Here is a 21,493-nt window from a genome sequence, read left to right as displayed (position 1 = left end):
TATGATTCTTTTGATAGGAGATTTAGATGGGGCATTTGGAATTTGTATGAGACCTGGAACCTTTTCACTGACCATTCAGTGCATTACAGGATGGCTGTTATGCCTGGCTTCTGCCCAATCATTCTAAAAACCTCAATAAGGCCCTCAAGTGCACTTCTGTTTCTGTTGAGAATCTCTGAGCTGATCCAATGCCTTCATTCTACACGGAGGTGCAAGGAGGGCTGAAATGTGGGGGAAACTGTTCAGGATCATACAGGCACCTTTTCTATAATCTATGCATCCTCCCAATATGCCACATATCACTCTCATAACTGACCACTATGTCTACCTTCACACAGGTAAGGATAGCGTCTTATTAATTTATTCTATTCAAAGCATATAGCACAAAACCAGCATATGGCACATCCTCAGTATGAATAAGTATAAGGGAATGAAATTCTGCACAAAGCTGATTGAGCATTGAAAGCACAAGATGAGTACTGAGGAATTTTATCATTCTCACTAAATGCCTTCACACATCACATCATTAGAGAGCTTGAGTAACATTAGCCCTGTAGACATCATTCTTTCTTATCATTTTATTATTATTAATCAGCCCTCCCTGATTAGAGTTTTACAGATCTAACCAGATAACAGTGAGCTACTCATAAGCTATCATATTTCACTGCTTCATCAGGTTTGGACTTAAGAGCAGAACTGAAGAACAGCAAGTGCCAATATCAATTTTCTCTGCAGTTCCTCCTAGGGCATAAGAGATAGATAGACAGCCTTCCGGGCTTTCCATGGAAGACTATGGAGGCTCATTTTGCCCTATTCAGACTGGCTTGTTTTGTGGTTGGCTCAACAGCAAATCTTGGGGGTAGTAGTTTTAATAGCATGGCAGAGAGCCATAAATGGGAATTACAGGCATCATAGAATTACAAACATGCAGTGGTGTAAAATTAAAATTAGCAAACAGCCATATATATATATATATATATATATATATATATATATATATATTCATCAGCATAACCCACATCTGCCACCTGGTGGTTGGGACTAATACCAAACTTGCAGCCAAGGGCTTGGCTCCCCAAATGTGGCAGTGAGCTTCTCTGTGGGGAGTCTCTGGACAGCTGGAATCTCCTTGCTTTCATGGGGAGAGAGGGAATGATGAAACATGGGTAAGTAAAACTGTGTGCCTGCAGATTTGTGCTCATTTGGGAACTGAGATTAAACTTGAAATTGGCTGCCTTAATATCATCCCCCTACCCATAACAAACTGTACTGAAGGTCAGGCATTATGCTACAGCATAGCATTGAAAGAGCAATCAAGTATAGTCTCTGTCTTTAAAAATACATGGTATAGTGAGGAGGATGACCAAGTAAGCAGATAGGGTCAGTTCAGTGCTATGGGGAGTAAATAGAAATGTGCCTGTCATGTCATGGAGCCTCAGGGAAGTGACATCTAAATGGATTTCAAGTTGTTTAGAATATAATTATCAATTATCGCTTTTTCCCTCTCTTAGCAATTCTTTAATGCTCAGTGCCAGTAATAACTTTAAGTTATGCCATCTTTTATGTTCATAAAACACACAGAGAGAGTAATACATGGCTATAAAGAGAGAATTATATTTTATATTTCCTTTCCTTTCAAGTTTCTGGCTGGTATCTATGTTCCATTGGTCTAAAGAAATAAGGATGAAGATTTGACTGCAGTTGCAGGCCCTGGTGGACTGATATTGTCTCTAGCTCACCACTGGCAAAAGTCTTATTAGTGAGGGATTACTTTAAGCTGCCTACTCTTGGCCTGGGTAGAGCAGAAGATGTATTTAAGATAGGACAGGAGAGAAATGGTTGAAAGGAGAATTGGGCTAATATCCCCTATCTCATTCCACTCTCTCTTCACTTCTTTCCACCCAGTAGCACACATCTGCTATGCCTAGCGAATTTAAGAATGTAAAAGCTTTTCTTTGGCCTATCTGTTAGAAAAAAACCTAAATGTTTGCTTTTAGAGAAAAATGATGGTGACATTAGAGTCGGGAACTTGATCAAGAAGGGCATTTAGCTCAAAATTTCTTGACAAGCATTGATTTTAGGAGCAGTATAGCAAAGACCACCTATATGATGTGCTTTAGAAGACCTTTCTCTGCTTGTGCATGGAATGTTGGGTTTTTTTTGTTGTTGTTGTTTGTTTTGTTTTGTTTTGTTTTTAAGAATCCCAAGCAAAGGAAGGCAGTGTCAGGGATTGGTGCTTTCCCATGGGATGGTCTCAGGTTTGGCCTGTTATTGGTTGGCCATTCCCTCAGTCTCTGCTCTATCTCCTGTGCTTACATTTCCTGTTGCCAGGATACATTTTGGGTTGAAAGTTTTGTGGGTGGGTTGCTGTTTCTATTACTCCACCGAGGTTCCTGCTTAGTGATTCTTATTATGAAGTCAGGACTACCTTATCCCCTACTCCCAGATATTTCTGAGTCTTCCCCCAAAGACAGCTTTACACTGGAATGAGAAAGCAGTCGTCACAGGGATTCCTTTAGTATCTGTGGGAGCACAAGATTGTAAATCCCTCAACGTTTTTGTGGCTATCAGGAAGGAAAGGCTTTTAGATGGATGCTCATTACCCAGTTCTCTGGAGGAAAATAGAAGATAAATAAAATAGACAGTGCATAACATTTGCCAATTTCTTTTTTTTTTCTGTGATATATATAATTCCTGTCAAAATAATTTCTGACTCCACATAGTTCTTTCCTGGAGTTAGTGACATCTAAGTCCAGGAAGCTGGGCTATGTCTGCATCTATTCTATATTTGAGTCCTTATGGCAGCAAGCCTTCCACCATTATTCTCAACATTTGCTTTCTTTTTTTAACTTCTGATACTTTGATATGAGGTGTGTTGTACTTATTAGTGAGCCTACCTTGTTCCAACATTATAAGATGGGACCATAGAGATGGATGCATCTGTCCTTGTATTTGCAGCAAGTGAATATTCAGTTAAGAACCATTTTAAAGAGTTAATATGGTATATAGATTAGCTAGATTAAGGAGAGCTCTTTTTTTTTCTAACAGCTTTTTGCTAACATTCTCAAGAGGGGAAAAACAATTGAAAATACCAAGTCTTTTTCATTATGTTTGTCTGTTCTGCACCCTCAGAACACCGGAGCCGGAGTGATCGCAGAGAGCAAAGAGCTGCTGCTCCCCTCCCCATAGCTGCTCCACCACTACCAGCCTACCCTCCAGCTCACAGCCAGAGGAGGCGCGAGGCCAAGGACCGCCACTTCCTAACGGTAAGCATGGCAGATGATGTTTGATCTGTGTTTGCTCTTCTTGAGCATCAAGTGAAGGAAACTGGGCTGGCTCAGAGGGCAGGTCATAGGCATGTAGGAACTCCTTTCTCTTCTTTTTGGAGTACACACACACACACAGAGAGAGAGAGTGAGAGACAGAGAGACAGAGAGAGAGAGAGAGAGAGAGAGAGAGAGAGAGAGAGAGAGAGAGAGAGAGAGAGAGAATACAGTAAACCAACAATAGTTGAGGACTGTAAAATCAGATGACAATTTCCCTTTGAATCACAGCTCTGCATATGTGTTTAGGATTGAATTCGTTTTTCTTTTCTCTCCGTTCTTGTCTTTGTAATACAGAGATATTAATGGTATTAACTTAGGGCCTTGAGGATGCACAAAGCTTAGTGCAGGGACTGACAGACCCAGAGTAAGACAATGTTAACCACCATCACTACTACCATTATTACTAGTGTGACTCCATGGGAGATGCTGGAAAAGAACTTACATGATGCAAAATTTACCACTAGAATCAATCATAAGTTTGCACTTTCCCACTCAATGAAAGAGGCTACTTCCCTAGGGTAACCTATTACTTCAGTGACATCATCACTGTGGGTGGTTTCAACCTAATTTGGGTGGATGTGGCTGTAGCTGAGACCAAGTTCTCAACTCTTGGACCATAGATGATGAAGAGTTGGACTTGAGTGGAAACAGCTGCAAGCTCAGCCAGCAGCTGCTACAAACACTTCGCTCCACATGTCCCTTCTGGGGTGTACTGGCTAGTTTTGTGTCAACTTGACACAGCTGGAGTTATCACAGAAAAAGGAGCTTCAGTTGAGGAAATGCCTCCATGAGATACAACTGTAAGGCATTTTCTCAATTAGTGATCAAGGGGGAAAGGCCTCTTGTGGGTTGGACCATCTCTGGGCTGGTAGTCTTGGTTCTATAAGAGAGCAGGCTGAGCAATCCAGGGGAAGCAAGCCAGTAAAGAACATTCCTCCATGGCCCCTGCATCAGCTCCTGCTTTCTGACCTGCTTGAGTTCCAGTCCTGACTTCCTTGGTGATGAACAGCAGTATGGAAGTGTAAGCCGAATAAACCCTTTCCTCCCCAACTTGTTTCTTGGTCATGATGTTTGTGCAGGAATAGAAACCCTGACTAAGACAGTGGGGGATAAGTAACCATTTGTGCTCCTGTGGACTTGTATCATTCGAGTTAAGAAATATGATTTCGCAGCAAAGCTAGTCCAGATTGTCCTGAAGCTTGCCAGTACTACTACTCTCTTATTCTGGCTTGAGGCCCAAAGTCTAAAGTTATAGCAGTATGTGCATGAATTCATATTTTTGTTTGAAATTAAATTCATGACTAAATCCTATACCAATATGGCCCATGCAATATGCAAAATAGTGTAAAATGTCTAGGTTCTATGATGAGAAACATTCAGGTGGAAACATACTTCATCTAAATGAATCTACATGTTATAACATATCCAGATAATGGCCCCGAGTGAGACTAGATGATCTAGAGACATGGTTCTCAACCTGTGGGCCATGACCCCCCCCCCTTTGGGATTGTATATCATCTATCCTGCATATTTGATATCCATGCCACAATTTGTAGCAGTAGCAATATTATAGCTATAAAGTAGCAGCACAAATAATTTTGTAGTTGGGGGTCACCATAACATGAGGAACTGTATTAGAGGGTCACAGCATCAGGAGGGTTGAGTACCACTGTTCTAAATGAACTTGCATATTCTAACATATCCAGATAAACGCTTGAGGGAGATGAGATGATCTGCAGGTAGTTCTCTGGTTTGCAGCCATCTAGTGAGCACTAAGTCCCTCGGTTGAGTACACTATGCCATATTCAGCTCATGGTTGTGAAGCAACCCAAGGATAAGAAAAGGAAGCTTATGACGCTCAGATTCATCAGACAGAGTGCTTACACATGCTAGTGATTTGTTATAAAAGTCCCTACTCAGTACAAGTTCTTATTAAGTTTAAATCTGCTTGCTAAAGCGTTTGCTCTAATGAGGTATTTTCTGCATAAAAATGCTGAAAATATTTTCCCATTCACTGTAATGTGTTTTGTGGCTCATTAGGTTGGTTTTTCTCGGGGAGGAGGTGAGACAGAAAAAATTTGAGTGTTTACAGAGGTGACAAGAAAATATAATCCTTTTTATAATCTGCATAATTTTTAATGATGTCTAAATACCTAAATAAGATGCTAGGGAAAGCCTTAAAGTAGTGACTAGCAATGAAGGTGCTTCATTAACCCTTCAAATAGCAAGGAGAGGATCCTAGATTATACCTCTGTAAATGTCTTCAAGTTTGCCTATCTCGAATTTCTTAAATCTTGACATTTCCAAGTCACTTGGGGGGGATTTAGTTTTCAATTGAGTTTGGGTCACCAATTTCTTTAGAAGATTTTTTCATTCAAGTTATTCCTCACACAGTTGGCTAGAAAATGGTTCTGTGTATTCAGCTTAAGAGACCATATGTTGCTTAAAGAGTAAAGGTTACAGAAATAAGGATAGGAACTTTGCAGACAAAACCCTGGATACACATTTTCTTAGAGAACAATTGGATCGATATTTTATTAGACATTAACTTTCTCCTTTTAATCTATAAGACTTAGTTAAACTGTTTTTCTTCCCTTTAAAAATCATTCATAATAAGAGTCTGGTATATGTTTTTTTCACTACTCTATGGGCCAGTATAATATGCTCAACGCTAGCATGGTCTATACTAATTCTACCATATAACCTGTGCAGTTCTAAACTAGTACATCCTTTCAGTCATTATTGTTGTCTTAAGAATAGATAGTACCACATATGTTTGGCACTAAAAGTCGAACTTGTTTGTGAATAGTGCTTAACACATGGTAAGCATTCCATAAATATTAGGCCTAATGATGATGATGGTGGTGGTGGTAGTGGTGGTGGTGGTGGTGGTGGTTTGTCATGTCCTTGATGTGTCTGCCTTATAATGACAAGGCTGAGGCTTTAAACTCCAGCTGTCAAATTCTTTCAGTGGTATGATTTGGAAAATGTTGGTATATCTTTCTGAATCCTAATTTATTTCTTTTTTTATAATTGAATCCCAGTTTCTTTGAAAGATAAGACCAATCATTTCAACTTTGCAAGGTCATTAAGTATATTTCATATGATACTATATGAATATACTATACTATATAAGATTATTATATATAGTATATACATAGGATTAAATTATGTGTATGCAAGCCTCTAGTACAGTCCCAAAATATTTAAATATCAGAACTTGTATTCATAATCAATTATAATAAAGCTCTTATCAGATGAAAGCCCTCAAATATTTATGCCCTCATAAAATTAGAGGAAGTATAAATCACTACACCCTTTCCAGAAGAGAAGAAAAACTCTAAATATTCATGCCATTTCATCCAGCAATTATATATCTGGGAATTAACTCCAAGGTAATAGATCAGTCTATGTTAAAATTCATTCACTAATACGTTCATCAAAGCACCTTTTTAATGGAAAAAATAATTATATATATATTCCAAGTCTCCAAAAAATGAGCTTAATTTAATAAGATTTGATATCTATTATAGCATATTCTATAGAATATAATACAATATTATAGTATTATAGAAGAATATTTCATAACATAAAAAATATATATTTCATCACTGAGGATTTTTAAACAGTCTATAACATTTTATACAGAGTATCATCCCAAAATATGTTCAGGAGCGAGTATCTGTGGATAAATGACTGGAAATCTATATAGCTGTGTTTCCCAAACCATTAGTTGAGATGTCCTATGACAGTGCTGTGAGCTTATACAGAGGCTGTGGGATATTAAAAATGTTCAAGGGACACAGTATCATCACCCCGGGGACATCTGGTAGGGACTCCATAGTAACTCCACAATTCCTACAAGTAAGAAGAGATGCATGGTTTCTTATCAATATACTTTACCTAAAAGGTTTTATATGAGGAATTCACAGGGAAAAACTGTTTAAATTTAGTTTAAAACCTGTTATTAGGTGAGAATTTAAGGAGTGCCCCTAAATACAAGCATCTCCTGGCATCAGGGTGACAAAGGAAGTGGTTTCAGTGAAAGAGTCACTAATAAGATTATCTTTTCCAAACTGCTCTTGGATTCTGAAGTTCTACCACTAGTAACTGTGTATTTCTTTCTTATTATAAGAGACAGCAGCCCTATCGATGAGTTCAACTTTAGGATATCAGTTTTAATAAAGGGCAAAAGACTTATATGATATGAAAATAAAGCAGGATCTAGGAAATTAATTTTAGGACATCTCTTTGGAATCTAAGGTGAGTGTGGACTTGAGCTTCAAGACAAGAATAAAAAAATAACCCTCTCTAAGTGCACAGCCAGCCTCAAATGGCATCTCAAGACCCTGATTACACCATTATGGAAAATACAGCTTTAGAAGTTTATATATCTGTATCTGTATCTGTATCGATATTGATATAGAGAGAGCCATGAGCCAGAGAGATGACCTAAGAGCATCTTTTTCTCCACATGACTGGGCTGGTATCTGCAGATGCATTTGATAGATGGCAGAATACTGACTATTTATTATGGGCAAGAGACATAAGGAAAGAAGTTGTCATCAAAGTGTGTGTTTGCATACAGAACAAAAACTCAGTTACTGAAACTCATTTATCTTCAGGTAGAATTCTTGAGTAATTTTTTCTTTGCTTAGATTATAGTCAAATTAGGAATATCAAGTGGGTATGAGAACATGGAACATTTGTCAGAGCCACAACAGGTAGCCTCTTGCCTGCAAGTGCAAATGTGGGCTGGCAATATTGGTCAAAGTCATTCCAGAGATAGAAATTCAAGATAGACCTTGCAGAAGTGTTTGGTAAGAAGCAAGATTTTTAAAGGTCCAGTGCTGTGGATTGGAAAACTTTTTGTTTGAGAAAGCTGAAAAGTGCATGCATGTCTTTGTGTTTGTGTACCTGTGTGCCAGTGTGTGTATCAAATGCATGCAGCTGAAGACAGTGGTGATAAAGTAGTCCTTGTCTCCCTGGATTTCCTTCAAAACTGGTACAGAATAGCAAGGGTGAAAAATGAAGCTGCAACACCAAAAATGTACCTAATATCAAAATTATTTGAGGCCAGAGAATGTCTGAAACACCAAATTAATATGAGGTATAGAGGAAAAAAAACCAAGTCTTTATATATCTCCTCTTGTCACAAGGGCATGGAGGGCAAATTTTAAAAATCAACAACTAGGTGGAAGCAAGTTACTAGAGTGCATCTCGAGGTTGTTCTAGCCTATGCCTGAAAATACTTTTAAAAATTTGTTCAAATAGACAAATCTACAGGAAACAGATATGTGGAGATTTGAAATTGAGAAGGCAGAAAGGAAGGCATATGTGTCCTTTAGCAGCTAGAGGCGAAGAAACCAAAATAAAACCTCAGATTAGCAAGACATGTAACTGCTGCCCTGCTAACAGCAGAAACCAGTATGCTAAAATACCTGGATTTTTGACAGTAAAAAAAAAAAAAAAAGATGGTGCCATCAAAGCAGAGATTTTGGGAAACACACAGATGTCATACAAACAAAAAAAAATAGATTAGCTAAGTTACGTAAGTAATTGGAAATATCAGTGAAAGAACACAGGAGGTAAGGATTTTAATAACCAACAAACATTCTTTAACTCCTGGGACTTAAAAGAGGAGTTTTCAAACAGAGATACTTAGAGAAGTTTGTACTCATGAGGAATCTCATGGGACAAAGACTCCTCTCTGTGAGGAATCCCCCAACGGGCAAATGTCATCCAACTAGGGAAAAGATGAGAGAAGGTCAACAAAGTGATGGTTATTGTGCATATTAACACATGGAAATACAGATCCAGAACTATGAAGATGGAGAAGATAAGGGTGCTGAACTAATAATGTACAGTATTAAATGTGATAACAGAAATGATATAACTAAAACATGAGACAATAGAGCAGTAAATAAGGCAATAAAATTGCCTCATTGGTTTTTGTCTAGGCAACGAATAGTCCACCAAGGATGCCAGCAACAACTGAAAAAGCAATAGGTTTTACTATTGGTTCAAATGATAGAAAAGGGACAAATTCTGAAAAATGGTTTGATAAAGTTGGCACATTTTTAAAGAGAAAGAAATGAACAAATACAGCAAATTACACACAATTTCACATTATATCTGAATGTCATGTCGATTAATGTGAGCTTAATGTGCACATTAAAAGAAGCCCTTTCAATTTGTCTTATGCAAGCCACATCATACTATACACAGTATACAAGAAACACACCTAAAATGAAATGTTCTAGAAGATTCCATAAAGGACAGAACAACGATATAACAAATAATTAAAATAAGAAAACAGTGTGACTTAAAATATAACACTTATTATATTAATTTGATAAACAAAACAGTTACATTTATGAAGTGCGAAAGCTATAGGGTAGATATTTGTCTATATATCTCTATATAGAGATAGGTAGATTGTACCACTAGACAGCATTAATACATTTCTCTCAGTACAAGATAGAGCAAACAGACAAAAATTAGATAGGAGACAGAAAACTTAAAAAAAATTACCAATAAAGCTTCAAGCCCTGGTGATATTATTATCAAACATACCTATAGAGCACTTGTAAAAATTATGACTTAGATTCAAAATGTCAATGTTTCCTAAAGTAAGAATATTATAAACAACATTTGATAGTCATGGTGCAGGAAAGCTTTAGATTACTGAGCGGCAAAGAACCAGAAAAGTCCTTCATTCAATAATAAGATGTTTATTAGCATCATATGTTATATTGGTAGATCTAAGAGGGAAAACACAATATGAATATATCCTTGGGAAATGCTTGAAATCTTTTACAATCTACTTATTCTAAGCTTTCAAATCTCAAGAAAATAAGAATTGAATTCATTGGCATGACAAAATATACATATGCTCTAGCTCAAAAGCTAGTACCTTACTTAATGGTAAATCATGAGAGGCATTTCCACTAAAGTCTGGAAGAGGACACACAAAAGCTCACCATCTCTTTTATTGATTAATATTGGATTAGATTATTAAGAAGTGAAGTTTAATAAGATAGATCAAATAAACAGATAAGAGTTGAAAAAGAAGTAACCCTGCGTCTGTCTGAACAGTATGGTAGATAGTTTCTTAATAACTAAAGGGGGAAAATAATTCAAACCATCAACACATTTGGGAAGGAAGCAGACTGTCAACACACAAAGGTCAGTGCTTTTATTTATACAAATGACAGCCAATTAGAGCAAATAGTGCTAGATTATCATCTGTGGCAATAATGAGGGTAATTATATCTAGGAACTAATCCTCCAGAAATATATAATATCTGTATGAGAAAAATTTCAGTAAACTTCCTAAAAATATAAGACTTATGAAATTAAAAGATATTCCCTGTATTTGGGGAAAATTATAGATAAAATGAGGTTAGGAACTTAGCATTCATAGATTCCTATGACACACATAAGAAGGAAATCCACAGTGTATGTGAGTAGGTGTGTGTGTGTGTGTGTGTGTGTGTGTGTGTGTGTGTGTGTGTATAGGTGTAGGTGTGTGTGTGTGTGTGTGTGTGTGTGTGTGTTACTAGGGAGTGAGCCCAGTCAAGTTCTCTACCACAGAACTACATCCCAATTCATCTGTTTACTTTTCATTCTGAGATATGGTCTTTCTAAATTGCTCATTCTGACCTTTAACTTACTCTGTAGTCCAAGATGGTCTTGAATTCTTAAACTTGAAATTGTCTTGCCTCCGTACCCCAAATTGTTGTGATTATAGGCCTATCCCACAAAGCCTGACCAGGAGCCATATTAAATGGTTGAGAAATACACAAATACTACAATAAACTGATATCCATCCTGAAAAACAAAAATCCTTGTTGTTTGCTTGTGAAAAGGAGCATCACAAGGTTTGCAGTTTGTGAGTTCCTGGGAAAGGATAGAAGGAGGCTGATAAAAAATTAGAGGCAAGGCTGTAACACAGTGTGAATAGGCTTCCCATCCACAAGGTGAACGTGGTAGCTGCTGGATTTCTGAATTATGTTTTGCATTCTTCTACAGCTCAGTTCAGCTAGGTGCCAATCCCTGCATTCACTTAAGAGTTTTTCATGTATGAAATCGTGCATAAGCAAACACAACATTTACATTATGTTCAAATCATGCTCCTAAGATACCAATTGCTTTGGAACTAATGCAAGTTTTCAGAATGAGCATAACAGCACTGGCTGTAGGGGAAAGATAAATCAGAACAAATGAGGTTGGTTTACCTACAGTGGGGTGGGTGAAGATAAGAATGAAGGAATAGAATGGAAGCAGTGGGGCTGGAGAAGAGCGGCATTTCTTAGAGCTTATGTTGCTGCTGCTGCTGCTGTTGTTGTTGCTTTTGTTTATGCATACCTTGTCATCTTTGAACCCAGGTGATATTTCATGCATCCTCAACTCATAAATAAATAACATCAACTAGAATGTGAGGAGAACCCCAAGTGGAAAGCAAGCAATAATAAACCAGCCTAACTGTATCACAAATGAATGATAAACCCACCCTAGAGAAAGGGAAAGAAAACGCTTAACCTTGATAACTTTGGGGAAAAAATATTTTGGTTTGGCCTCCTTTCATTATAATTAAACATATTTATTTGTGCATCTATAATTCTAATTTGAAATGGAACAATCAAGCCCAGGCAGAGATTAAAATGGATTATTATACACCTAAGAGAGGAAAAGCCATAAACTTAGGACTTTACGCACATTGAAAAGCCTCCGTTGATTAACACATGACTCTTAGGCAACCCCTGTATTCATAGTGAATATCTCATGGAGTGATACTTCTGTCATCCTGCCTGCTCCCCACTTGCTATCCATTCTCTATCTTTTTGTAGTGGTATTATCAGCCATTCCTTTAAGAACTGTATATATATTTTCCTTCATAAGCAAGGAAAGAAGTAAGTAAACAGTGAGTCAGAGAATGACAGCTGAAGACAGATATATGAATGAAGAGACTATGCAGACAGACTTTTGGATGTCAACAGCCTTATCCAGTGAGGTTTAAATCTAACTGACTTTGGCAAAGAAGCTATTTTGGCTTGCTCAAACGTCTGCTCATTCCAACACTGGTTGTGTCATCAGTGCCAGACTCCATGTTTCTAAGGGATTAGCAGTGGTCTACATAGGAGGGAGAAAGCCAGTGTAACTAGGTAACTAATGCTACTATTGTACTATTTTTGTTAGGAGCTGACCACAGGAAGCATAGTCATTTGCCAAGTATAAAAATCTTAAAAACTCTGAAAGCCATCTTTAAATCTTGACCAGGGGAAATTAAGTACTCCCTAAGCAGCAATCTTTTTATTTAGGAACATGAAGGAAAAAGCATTGTAATGAACATAACATTAAGGCATAAATGATGCAGCAGAGGAATGGGCTCAGGGGGATTTGAAGGTCCCCAAGCAAATTGTCAGAGCAGCCATTCTGGTGGTGGTGGTGCCCCAAAACTTAGCAAACCTGAAGGCACATGGCTGCTTACTGATAACAGTACAATGTTAAGGTGTGCCACACTGATGCGTGGGTGGAACTCAGAGGCCTGGGGAACATGGAACAATGGACAAGCCACCTGAACATGGGCCTCTCTACCTCTCACTTGCCAGGAAGAACATCTCCAAAAAGCAGCAGTCATTTGATAAGAGAGAGAAGGAGAAGAGAGGGGGAAGGGGAGGGGAGGGGGGAGGGAGAGGGTGGGGAGAAGGAGAATGAACCAAAACACAGTCACATTCTTCCCAGAGGTGTGTTGGTTCCTGAAAAGCTTCTGGGGAGACATCACAGGGGAAAGGAAAATATAAACTTGTAGACTACAGAATAGTTTGGGGTACCAAACAGAACAGGTGAATTTTAAGGAGTAATATGCATCTGGCAGTCTAAATGACCAAGGAGACGGGTCGAGTGGATAACAGAGAAGCAGGAAGCAAAAGATGTATGGAAAAGTCTGAAGGAGCTACTACTCAGGACAGGGAAGGCAGCATGATTATAACATCTATCTAGTGACAGACTTTAGCTGGATGGTTCCTGGCAAGATTCCCTCTTTTTTTCTTTTCTCAAATCAGGTTGATAAGTGGCATTCATCAGCAGAACAGTTCAAATACCATTTGTAGGGGCTGGAGAGAGGGCTCAGTGGTTAAGAGCACTGACTGCTCTTCTAGAGGTCCTGAGTTCAATTTTCAGCAACCACATGGTGGCTCACAACCATCTGTAATAAGATCTGATGCCCTCTTCTTGGGTGTTTGAAGACAGCTACAGTGTACTCACATACATAAAATAAACAAATAAATCTTTACGATACCATTTGTAAATAAAGAGCCAGGAAATAGATATAGAAGAGGAAAAAAAAAAGACCAGGGACACCATTTCATTATACTCTATTTACACAAAAAGTGGCTTTGTGTTCACAAAGCATTTCTGGAGCTAACGTCAAGCAGCAATAGTATGAAGAGGAAGGGAATAATAGTTGGACAGGACAACTCTCATGTTCTGTTTCTTAAATACTATTCCCAAAGAACAAGTTAGTCTCAGTCCTTTGGCCAAACAGTTAGATGCCCAGGGGCTTGAGGCATGGCTCAGCAGTTGAGGACACTTGCTGTTCTTCTGGAGGACTCAAACTCATTTCCCAGGATCCAACATATTCGATGTCCCCAACCACCTTTAACTCCAGCTTCAGGGGATTCTGCACTCTCTTCTGGCCACACTGAGCACTGCACTCACATGTGCAAACTCATACATTCCTAAACAGGTAATTTAAAAATAAAAATAAAATCTTAACAAAATAAATTAGATGTCCTATTCTGCTCTAGGTCCACCTTCTCGAAAACCTTGAAACTCTGTGGATCTAGCACTGTCTATCCACTCAGCCTTCTGGATGGTCCAATTTGCAGTGGTGCCCAGTTGCTCACTGAGATGCTCATCTCAACATGTGTACCACCTGAAATAGCTCACTGTGGGATAGGTTTGTATCTTTATCTAGATCGTATAGTTGCAGTCCAGAGTGGAGATTGTTAATTACCCTGTTGAATGATTCTGATACAGTGCTACCACTGGAGAAAGGAGGTACAAATAAGCTAAGTGAGAAGTCAAGAATGAGCCCTGAAGTATAGGATTGGAATCTGAAGTATAAATATATATCCATATTTATGCAGTTATGTATATATGTAGACAGAAAGTAAATATATGCATGCTTGTATCAATATATAGCTATGTATTGCCTAGCTTATCTCAGAAACCTTGTAGGATTAAAGAACTCTGGTGACACTGAGCATATCTAGTGACTAGATCTTGTCTTTGAAATAGCAATATATAATAAAAGGACTCCTTAAAGAAAAGGTTTATCTGAGACTGGGTTAGGAAAATATAAGATAAGTTTGGATTATCTTGTAGTATCACAAAATATGAGATTGCTCACAAAATAGTAGGGAAGCATGTAAGAGATCATAGTAAACAACCTGAAGGAGCTGTCACTGGACAACTTGGTATACTTTGAGCAGTAAAATAAGCAATGGTAGTAATTACATATAATATAAAAAGATAAACGCTATGAGTCGTGTGTGTGTGTGTTCGCCTATGCAAGCACATTCAGAGGTGAGAGATTTGACACTGAGATAGATTCCTAAATTGTTTCTCCAATTGCATATGAAACTCACTGTTTTAGATAAACTGGATGGCCAGTGAGTTAGTTCCCTTGAGATCTGTCTCTGCTTCCACTGGGGTTACAGGCAAGTACACCATGCAAGGCTTTCTAATGTGAGATCTGGATTTCCAAACTCAGGTCCCTATATTCCCACAGCAGACAATTTTCTCACTAAGTCATATCCCCAGAAGCCCTACTGAATGGATTAAAAAGATAAATATGTTAACATATGAAGGATAGACATTCTTTCTTACAAAATAATTCTAATTAATGAGTGTAAAGGTAATATTGAAAAAAGATCATCAATTAGACAAATACTGTGACCAAAAAAAAAAAAATTGCAGGCAATAGTCAAGAGGCAATAGATGAAAGTTAGTTGGGTGAAAAACATTGAAAAACAGGATAGTTGTGTAGTGGCAAATTTATCACCCACATGATTTTTGTTACAAAGAAATGGTGATATTAACTCAGAAGCCTGATAAACACAATTTTAACCAAGTGGTGAAAGGCAATATGGCCAGTAATGAGACATACCTGTATATGACCTCCTGATAAGATGTATCGAGAGTCCAGTTACAAGGGACTCTTGCCAAACAAAGTCACCTCAGCAAAAACAGAGGACTGATCTAAATTTAAGTCAATTGTATAAAATAATTGATTACTATTGTTCAAGCATGTCAAGACCATGAGAGACAAAAGGCTAGGGAACTACTACAAATTGAAGGGGATTAAGGAAATTTGAGAACTAAATGCAAAGTACGATTCTGGATTTGGATCCCAAGTGAGAGAGTGGGTATGAATGAGAAAACTGGCCAGATTTGATAAGATTATTTAGCGGAGTGGCTCTCGGCCTTCCCAATGCTGCAACCTTTTAATTCAGCCCCTCATGTTGTGGTGACCCCAAACCATAACATTATTTCATTGCTACTTCATAACCATAAATTTGCTACTGTTATTAATCATAATGTAAATATCTGATGTGCAAGACATCTGATATGTGATCCCTGTTGAGGGTGTCGACCCATGGGTTGAGAACCACTGTTCTAGGAGAACAGAACTGATAGAATGAATACACACACACACACACACACACACACACACACGTATATATGTATGTATATATCTCCAAAATAAATTTTGCTAGATTGGCTAGCATGATATGCTCTGGGTAGTTCACCCATGGCTGTCTCACATTGGAGAGGTAAAGAATGCAGTAGTTGTTCAGTCCATGATGCTATATGTCTCTGCAATCTGAATCTGGCTTCAGAGACATGTAGGATTCTTGGAGAGCTGCTAGGCTTCAGCAGGCTATGTTGGAAGCCTGAAGACTCTGACTTTAATATTAGCAAAGGAATGTAGCCATGGAAGCAACAAGATAGATGAACTTGCCAGCAAGTGTGAAACAAGCGTGCAAAAAACCAGTTTCCTTCTCTCATGTACTTTTATCTGAACCAACACCACAAGATACCACCCATATATAGTGTGGGTCTTACCACTTTAAGCAGTCTGATCAAGAAAATCCCTCCAAAGAATGCCCAGCAGCTTGTCTTTTAGTTGATTTGAGATACCATCAAGGCAACAACCAATATCTGCTATCATAAGTCTATCCCTCATCAACTTAATACCCAATCATGTCTCTTCACATCATGTTTAATTTCTAAGTGAAAACAATAACAAAGACATAATTCTGCTTAACACAATATAACTATGCCACATACAACCAATAATGCATTATATATTCTTTTTAGAATCCCTAGCAAAATACCTGGAGGAATGCTTCATTTTTTTTAGTCTCTCATAATTTTATATGATAATATAGATTCACAACACTTAACCACCTATATTATTTCAATTGATGTTATATTATATGTTAACAAAATAGAGGGAAAATTCCCCCACCTATTTTTCTCTTTTATTTTTTATACTTTTATTAGGAAAGCATGCATACATGAGGATATTCACATATGTCTGTCTGTGTCTCTCTGTCTCTCTCTCTCTCCTTCTTGTCATGATATAACATGAACATTCTACTCATGGGTCTGTCAAGCCAGCCCCATAAGGATGAAACTATGAGCCAGAATCTTTCTTCCTTTACATTGGTTTGCTCAGCTAACTGTCACAGTGATAAAAAGGTGATACACTGGAAAAGAAGAGCTTGCTATTAGTTCAATATAGCACTTCAGAGCCAGATACTTAGCACACTTCACATTAGCTTGCCTGTCCTGCTGTCTCAGACATTAGATGGATCTTGCTGGTGACTGTCATTGTTAGGGTCTATTCTGATGTAGTGTTTGACTAGAAAGAAATCAGCATAGTGCCTGGCATGTAGATACAGACTATAGCTGAATCCAATTGCCAGCTTGGGGTGAGGGACCATAGCTAGGATGATGCTACAAGACTGAGTAGAAAGCCTCTTCTTCCTTTTCTGGCTTTCTAGTCTCTTTATAGTGGCAGAAACTAATGGAGAACAGATAAGAAGACAGAAGTATTTGTAGAACCCCAGCATCACAGAGCAGAATGCAGGAGAACAGATTTAGAGCAACAGACAATCACTTGATCAGCAGCACAATAGCTGATGAAAGAAAGCTTTAACCAGGGAGCCTGGTTCACATTAAATATTGTGAAAAAGAAAGAAAATGCTTTGTTTCAGAATTTAGTTTTGAAAATCTTTTAAAAATATTAGCCTGGCTGTGGAACTGTCAATAAAATTACTTGTCTGCATACATCATTTTACAAATTAGAATCAGGTTGAATTCTCTTGCAGACCTGAGACTTTCATACTATTCAAAATATAGTCAAACAATGGAATATTGTGTCTTCACAATAAAAATTTGAATTATTGATATACATAGTAGCTTGGAAAGATGTCAAAGGCATTATTCTGGGTGAAAGAATCTAGCCTTCAAAGGTTAGATACTCTACAATTTTATTCATGTAACATTCTCAAAAGGACAAAACCATGGTGATGGAGAACAGATTAGTGGTTGCCAGTTGTTAGTAGTGGGGGACATTGTGACAATAAAGTGATAGCACAGGGAAAGTTGTGAAGGTCATAGAGCAGATCTGTGCCCCAATACTGGCAGTGCATCTGGAGTATGTACATGTGACAATATCCATGAAGGAGTCAAATGAGCATAGGCAGGAGCTACATGGTGTGAGTGAGAGAAGGGCTTATGCTCTTTCAGATTTCGCTGTGGTGAGGCTAAGGATGACTTGTTAAGCTTTTGTCCATCTGCCCTAAATTACCTGTGTAAAACTTCAATGGGAATGGGACCCAAATGGGGCAACATCTTCCCACTTCTGGCTTCTTCTGCTGACTCCCCTTGCTGGCCCTTCTGATTCTAGTGAAAGGGTTGTGGTGTTTGTAGCAGTTCAAAGACTTTTTCCTCCTTGTGCTTCAAAGCAGGACCGGCCTTTTCCTCACCTGTATCTTTTATTTTCTGTTAACATCACTTGAAGATTGATGGAGCTGAGTGACCCTTGGCACGGATTCCCATCTCTGGCAGAATTGGCCACAGGGAATGGATAAGAAACTTACTGGCACAGAACTCTCAGTCAGTGTGTCAAGTGAGCCTTGTTTTGTGTTCTCCTTGACAGTCCAGAGCAATTCCTGAGAGTGAATGACTGAGCTAAGCAGTAGGTACAGAGTGTTCTCCACTCTGTTCTCCCTGCAGACCTCTCTTCCATTATGTGGGCCTACTTTCCACAAGTGCTTCCAAATATGATTTTGTTAAGCTCTGTGTGTTTTAAATATTTCATTAATAACCCGTGATTAAACAAAGTGTTCCCGAACTTTAAAATATTTTTAGTACTCTGTTACCCCAGAAATTGCTGTTCTGTTTCAGCTAAGGCAAAATGTTTATGGTTGAATGGTTGCTTTCAGAGAGCCAATTTTTGGATAAAACTTGCACCATTACCCTTGTCATTCAAACTTTTCTCACTGTGGGTAGATTTCACATCCCAAATGACTACCAACAGAATGTAATTAAAAACAGAGTGACTACATGGTGTATGTGTGTGTGTGTGTGTGTGTGTGTGTGTGTGTGTGTGTGTGTGTGGTTTCTTTTCCTCAACATTCTTAATTTTTTTTCCCTGAAACATTAAGGATTGAACCCAGGGTATTATGCATATGAAAGACCACTGCTCTGTCATTGATATGGGCCTAGCTTGTTTCACACATTTTCTAAAACCAAACTTGAATTATCAATAGCGTGTGCTTTTATATTTTATTTATTTTGCCTATATGTATATATAGGTACACATGCCATAGAATGCATATGCAGGTTAACCCTGCAGAAGTCAGTTTTCCCCTCCTACCAGATGGACAATGGGGACTAAACCAAAGTCATCGGGCTTTGAAGCAGATGCCTTTACCTGCTAAGCCATCTCTTTAGCCCATGTGTACTTTTAAGACTATAGTGTGGTATTACAGTTTTATGAATGCAGGACTCCACAATCTGTTTATCATTCTGCTGTTGGCAGGCATTTGAGTTAGCTGTTTCTAATAGCATGGTTATATTTATTTGGCTTTTACAAATATAACTTCTGTAAAAAAATGTATGCAAGGTTTCTTGTGGATATACTTATTTTCCTTTCTTCCATAGACCCATCAGGAAATTAAAATATATGTTTAACCTTACTAATATTCAAATGGGGTTGTACCTTTAAACAACTCTCATCAATTTCAAAGCATTCCGGTTGCTCCACATCTTTGCCAACAGTAGATGTTACTTGGAAATCATTTGCAGTGCAGACCCTCTGTTGCATGTAATTCCTTATGGTTTACATTTAAACTGCCGAGTGAATGATGATAGAAAGCCCATTTGTAAACACTTGTTTATCTTTTGTATGTTTTCTTTTGCCAAAATGCTGCAGGAGAATTGAGGAGGGAGTAAAGAGTACGTTCATTTGGGTAAACTAGTAAAGGTATGAACGGCGGGTTTATCAATGATAAGCGAATGTTCCCCAGGTTTGAGTAATCACAATGTTTAGCACGTTAAGCAGATCTGAATGCATAAAGTAGCTAAAGAAGAACTTGATAAATATCTGTTCCCAGACATTTCCCTTCCTGACCCCAGACCATTGTGTCTGTCCTGAATTCTGCTTCAGTGCCATTCGCTTGGCATTTTTCATGGGGAGTTCTTAGCACCTTAATAAGTGCATATTTGCCAGTTTGGTTTTCTTTGGGCTTCAAAGCTTGTTGGAGTATGTAGTGATAGGATTGGAAATTTGGAGTTCAGGGTGGCAAGCTAAGTAGAGGTAATGAAATTTGATAGCTATAAATGCCTTTGAGGAGCCTGAAGGTTGAGGATGAGGCTCAACCGATGAAAAGAAGAGGATATCTCCTAAGCCTCTTCCTCATTCATTATTTTGCTTGCCATTGCTTAGTCAGCTTGGTGAGTGTAGGAGTTGAAGACATTGAAAGAAAGGATGAATCAAAAATTATATTATTGAACATGTTTGGAAAGACGATCACAGCACCAGCCAGTGGGAGACTTTGAGATAGTCTCAAGGGAAAGACTGTGCTCTGTTATGGTGGCAGCAATAGAGTGACATGTAAGGAAGGCATTGCCAAATTTCTTTAAGCTTTGGAGAAAGATCAAAGTGGTTCATATTTATGTGCAACACATCCACATACACTTCTGCACAGAAGAATCTGAGGCAGATGGGGCTCCTCCATCTCACAGATGGCCATAGTATGTACATTAGTGCTGAGACTAGTCTAAGGACAAACAAGCCCTGTGGCAGAGTGATATTAAAAGCCCACATCGCCTCACTAGAAATCTGGTATGGATTGTAAAGGACATATTCACTCTAAGGTTTTACTCCTGTATTCTAATATATGGTAACACTTCCTTGCCAGTAAATACTTCTCAGGTTTAAGACAGCATGATAGTCGTAAATCAGCTCTGAAATTCGACAGCTATAAATGCCATGTGGTATCAGTTAGATCACAAACCAGAGCCAATTTTTCAAAACATTTCCTGCTGGAATACCCACAACATTTTAACAGATGTCTTTTGGCAAGTTTTGAAGCAAAATAATCCCCTATCAGCATATGAAATAAAGCCCAACAGAAAGTCAAATGTGGAGGAGAGTGATTTTTTTTTCCTCTTCTTCTGGCATTAAGAGATAGATTTGAGGAAATCTTGAACTCTTTGGAGAAAAACAAGCTCACAGCCAAAAAAAGTCAAGGGATGGACTTTTCTCTCTCTCACACACACCACAGAAAAGACCGAGTTTTGAAAATATCCTTTCAAGGTTCAGTAGAGAAATTTCCTTGGCTACTTTTGAGTATAATATTTGTTATTTCTTCTTCTGAGCACTGATCATAACTCTGGGTTTGGTTGAGGCAATCTTATGAGACGTGAGGGGAAATGACTTGAAAATACAATGGGGCCCACAGGTACCAAAATGGAGGGGAGACATCAAAGAAAAAAAATCTATTGTTAGCAGCAAGATGGGCATGATTGATCCTGGATTAGTCAACAATGTAGTAATTTTGTCTGAGGCCTCTCAAAATCAA

The 21,493-nt window shown here is 38.2% G+C and overlaps 1 protein-coding gene across 8 annotated transcripts in view; it reads left to right on the top strand.

The window, feature by feature from the left end:
• Nhs (NHS actin remodeling regulator) overlaps positions 1-21,493 on the top strand; it is a 326,152-nt gene that overhangs the window by 284,707 nt on the left and 19,952 nt on the right. For all 8 annotated transcript variants that reach the window (XM_011247800.1, XM_006528766.3, XM_030251268.1 and 5 more), the window contains exon 3: positions 3,133-3,266. In XM_011247800.1, coding sequence (XP_011246102.1) covers positions 3,133-3,266 — 134 coding nt within the window. The remainder of the gene's footprint in view (positions 1-3,132; positions 3,267-21,493) is intronic.

Source organism: Mus musculus, chromosome X (assembly GCF_000001635.26).
Source record: "Mus musculus strain C57BL/6J chromosome X, GRCm38.p6 C57BL/6J".
Taxonomy (NCBI): Eukaryota; Metazoa; Chordata; class Mammalia; order Rodentia; family Muridae; genus Mus; species Mus musculus.
The sequence above is the reverse complement of the archived record's forward strand: the minus strand, read 5'-3'. Positions and strand labels throughout refer to the sequence as shown.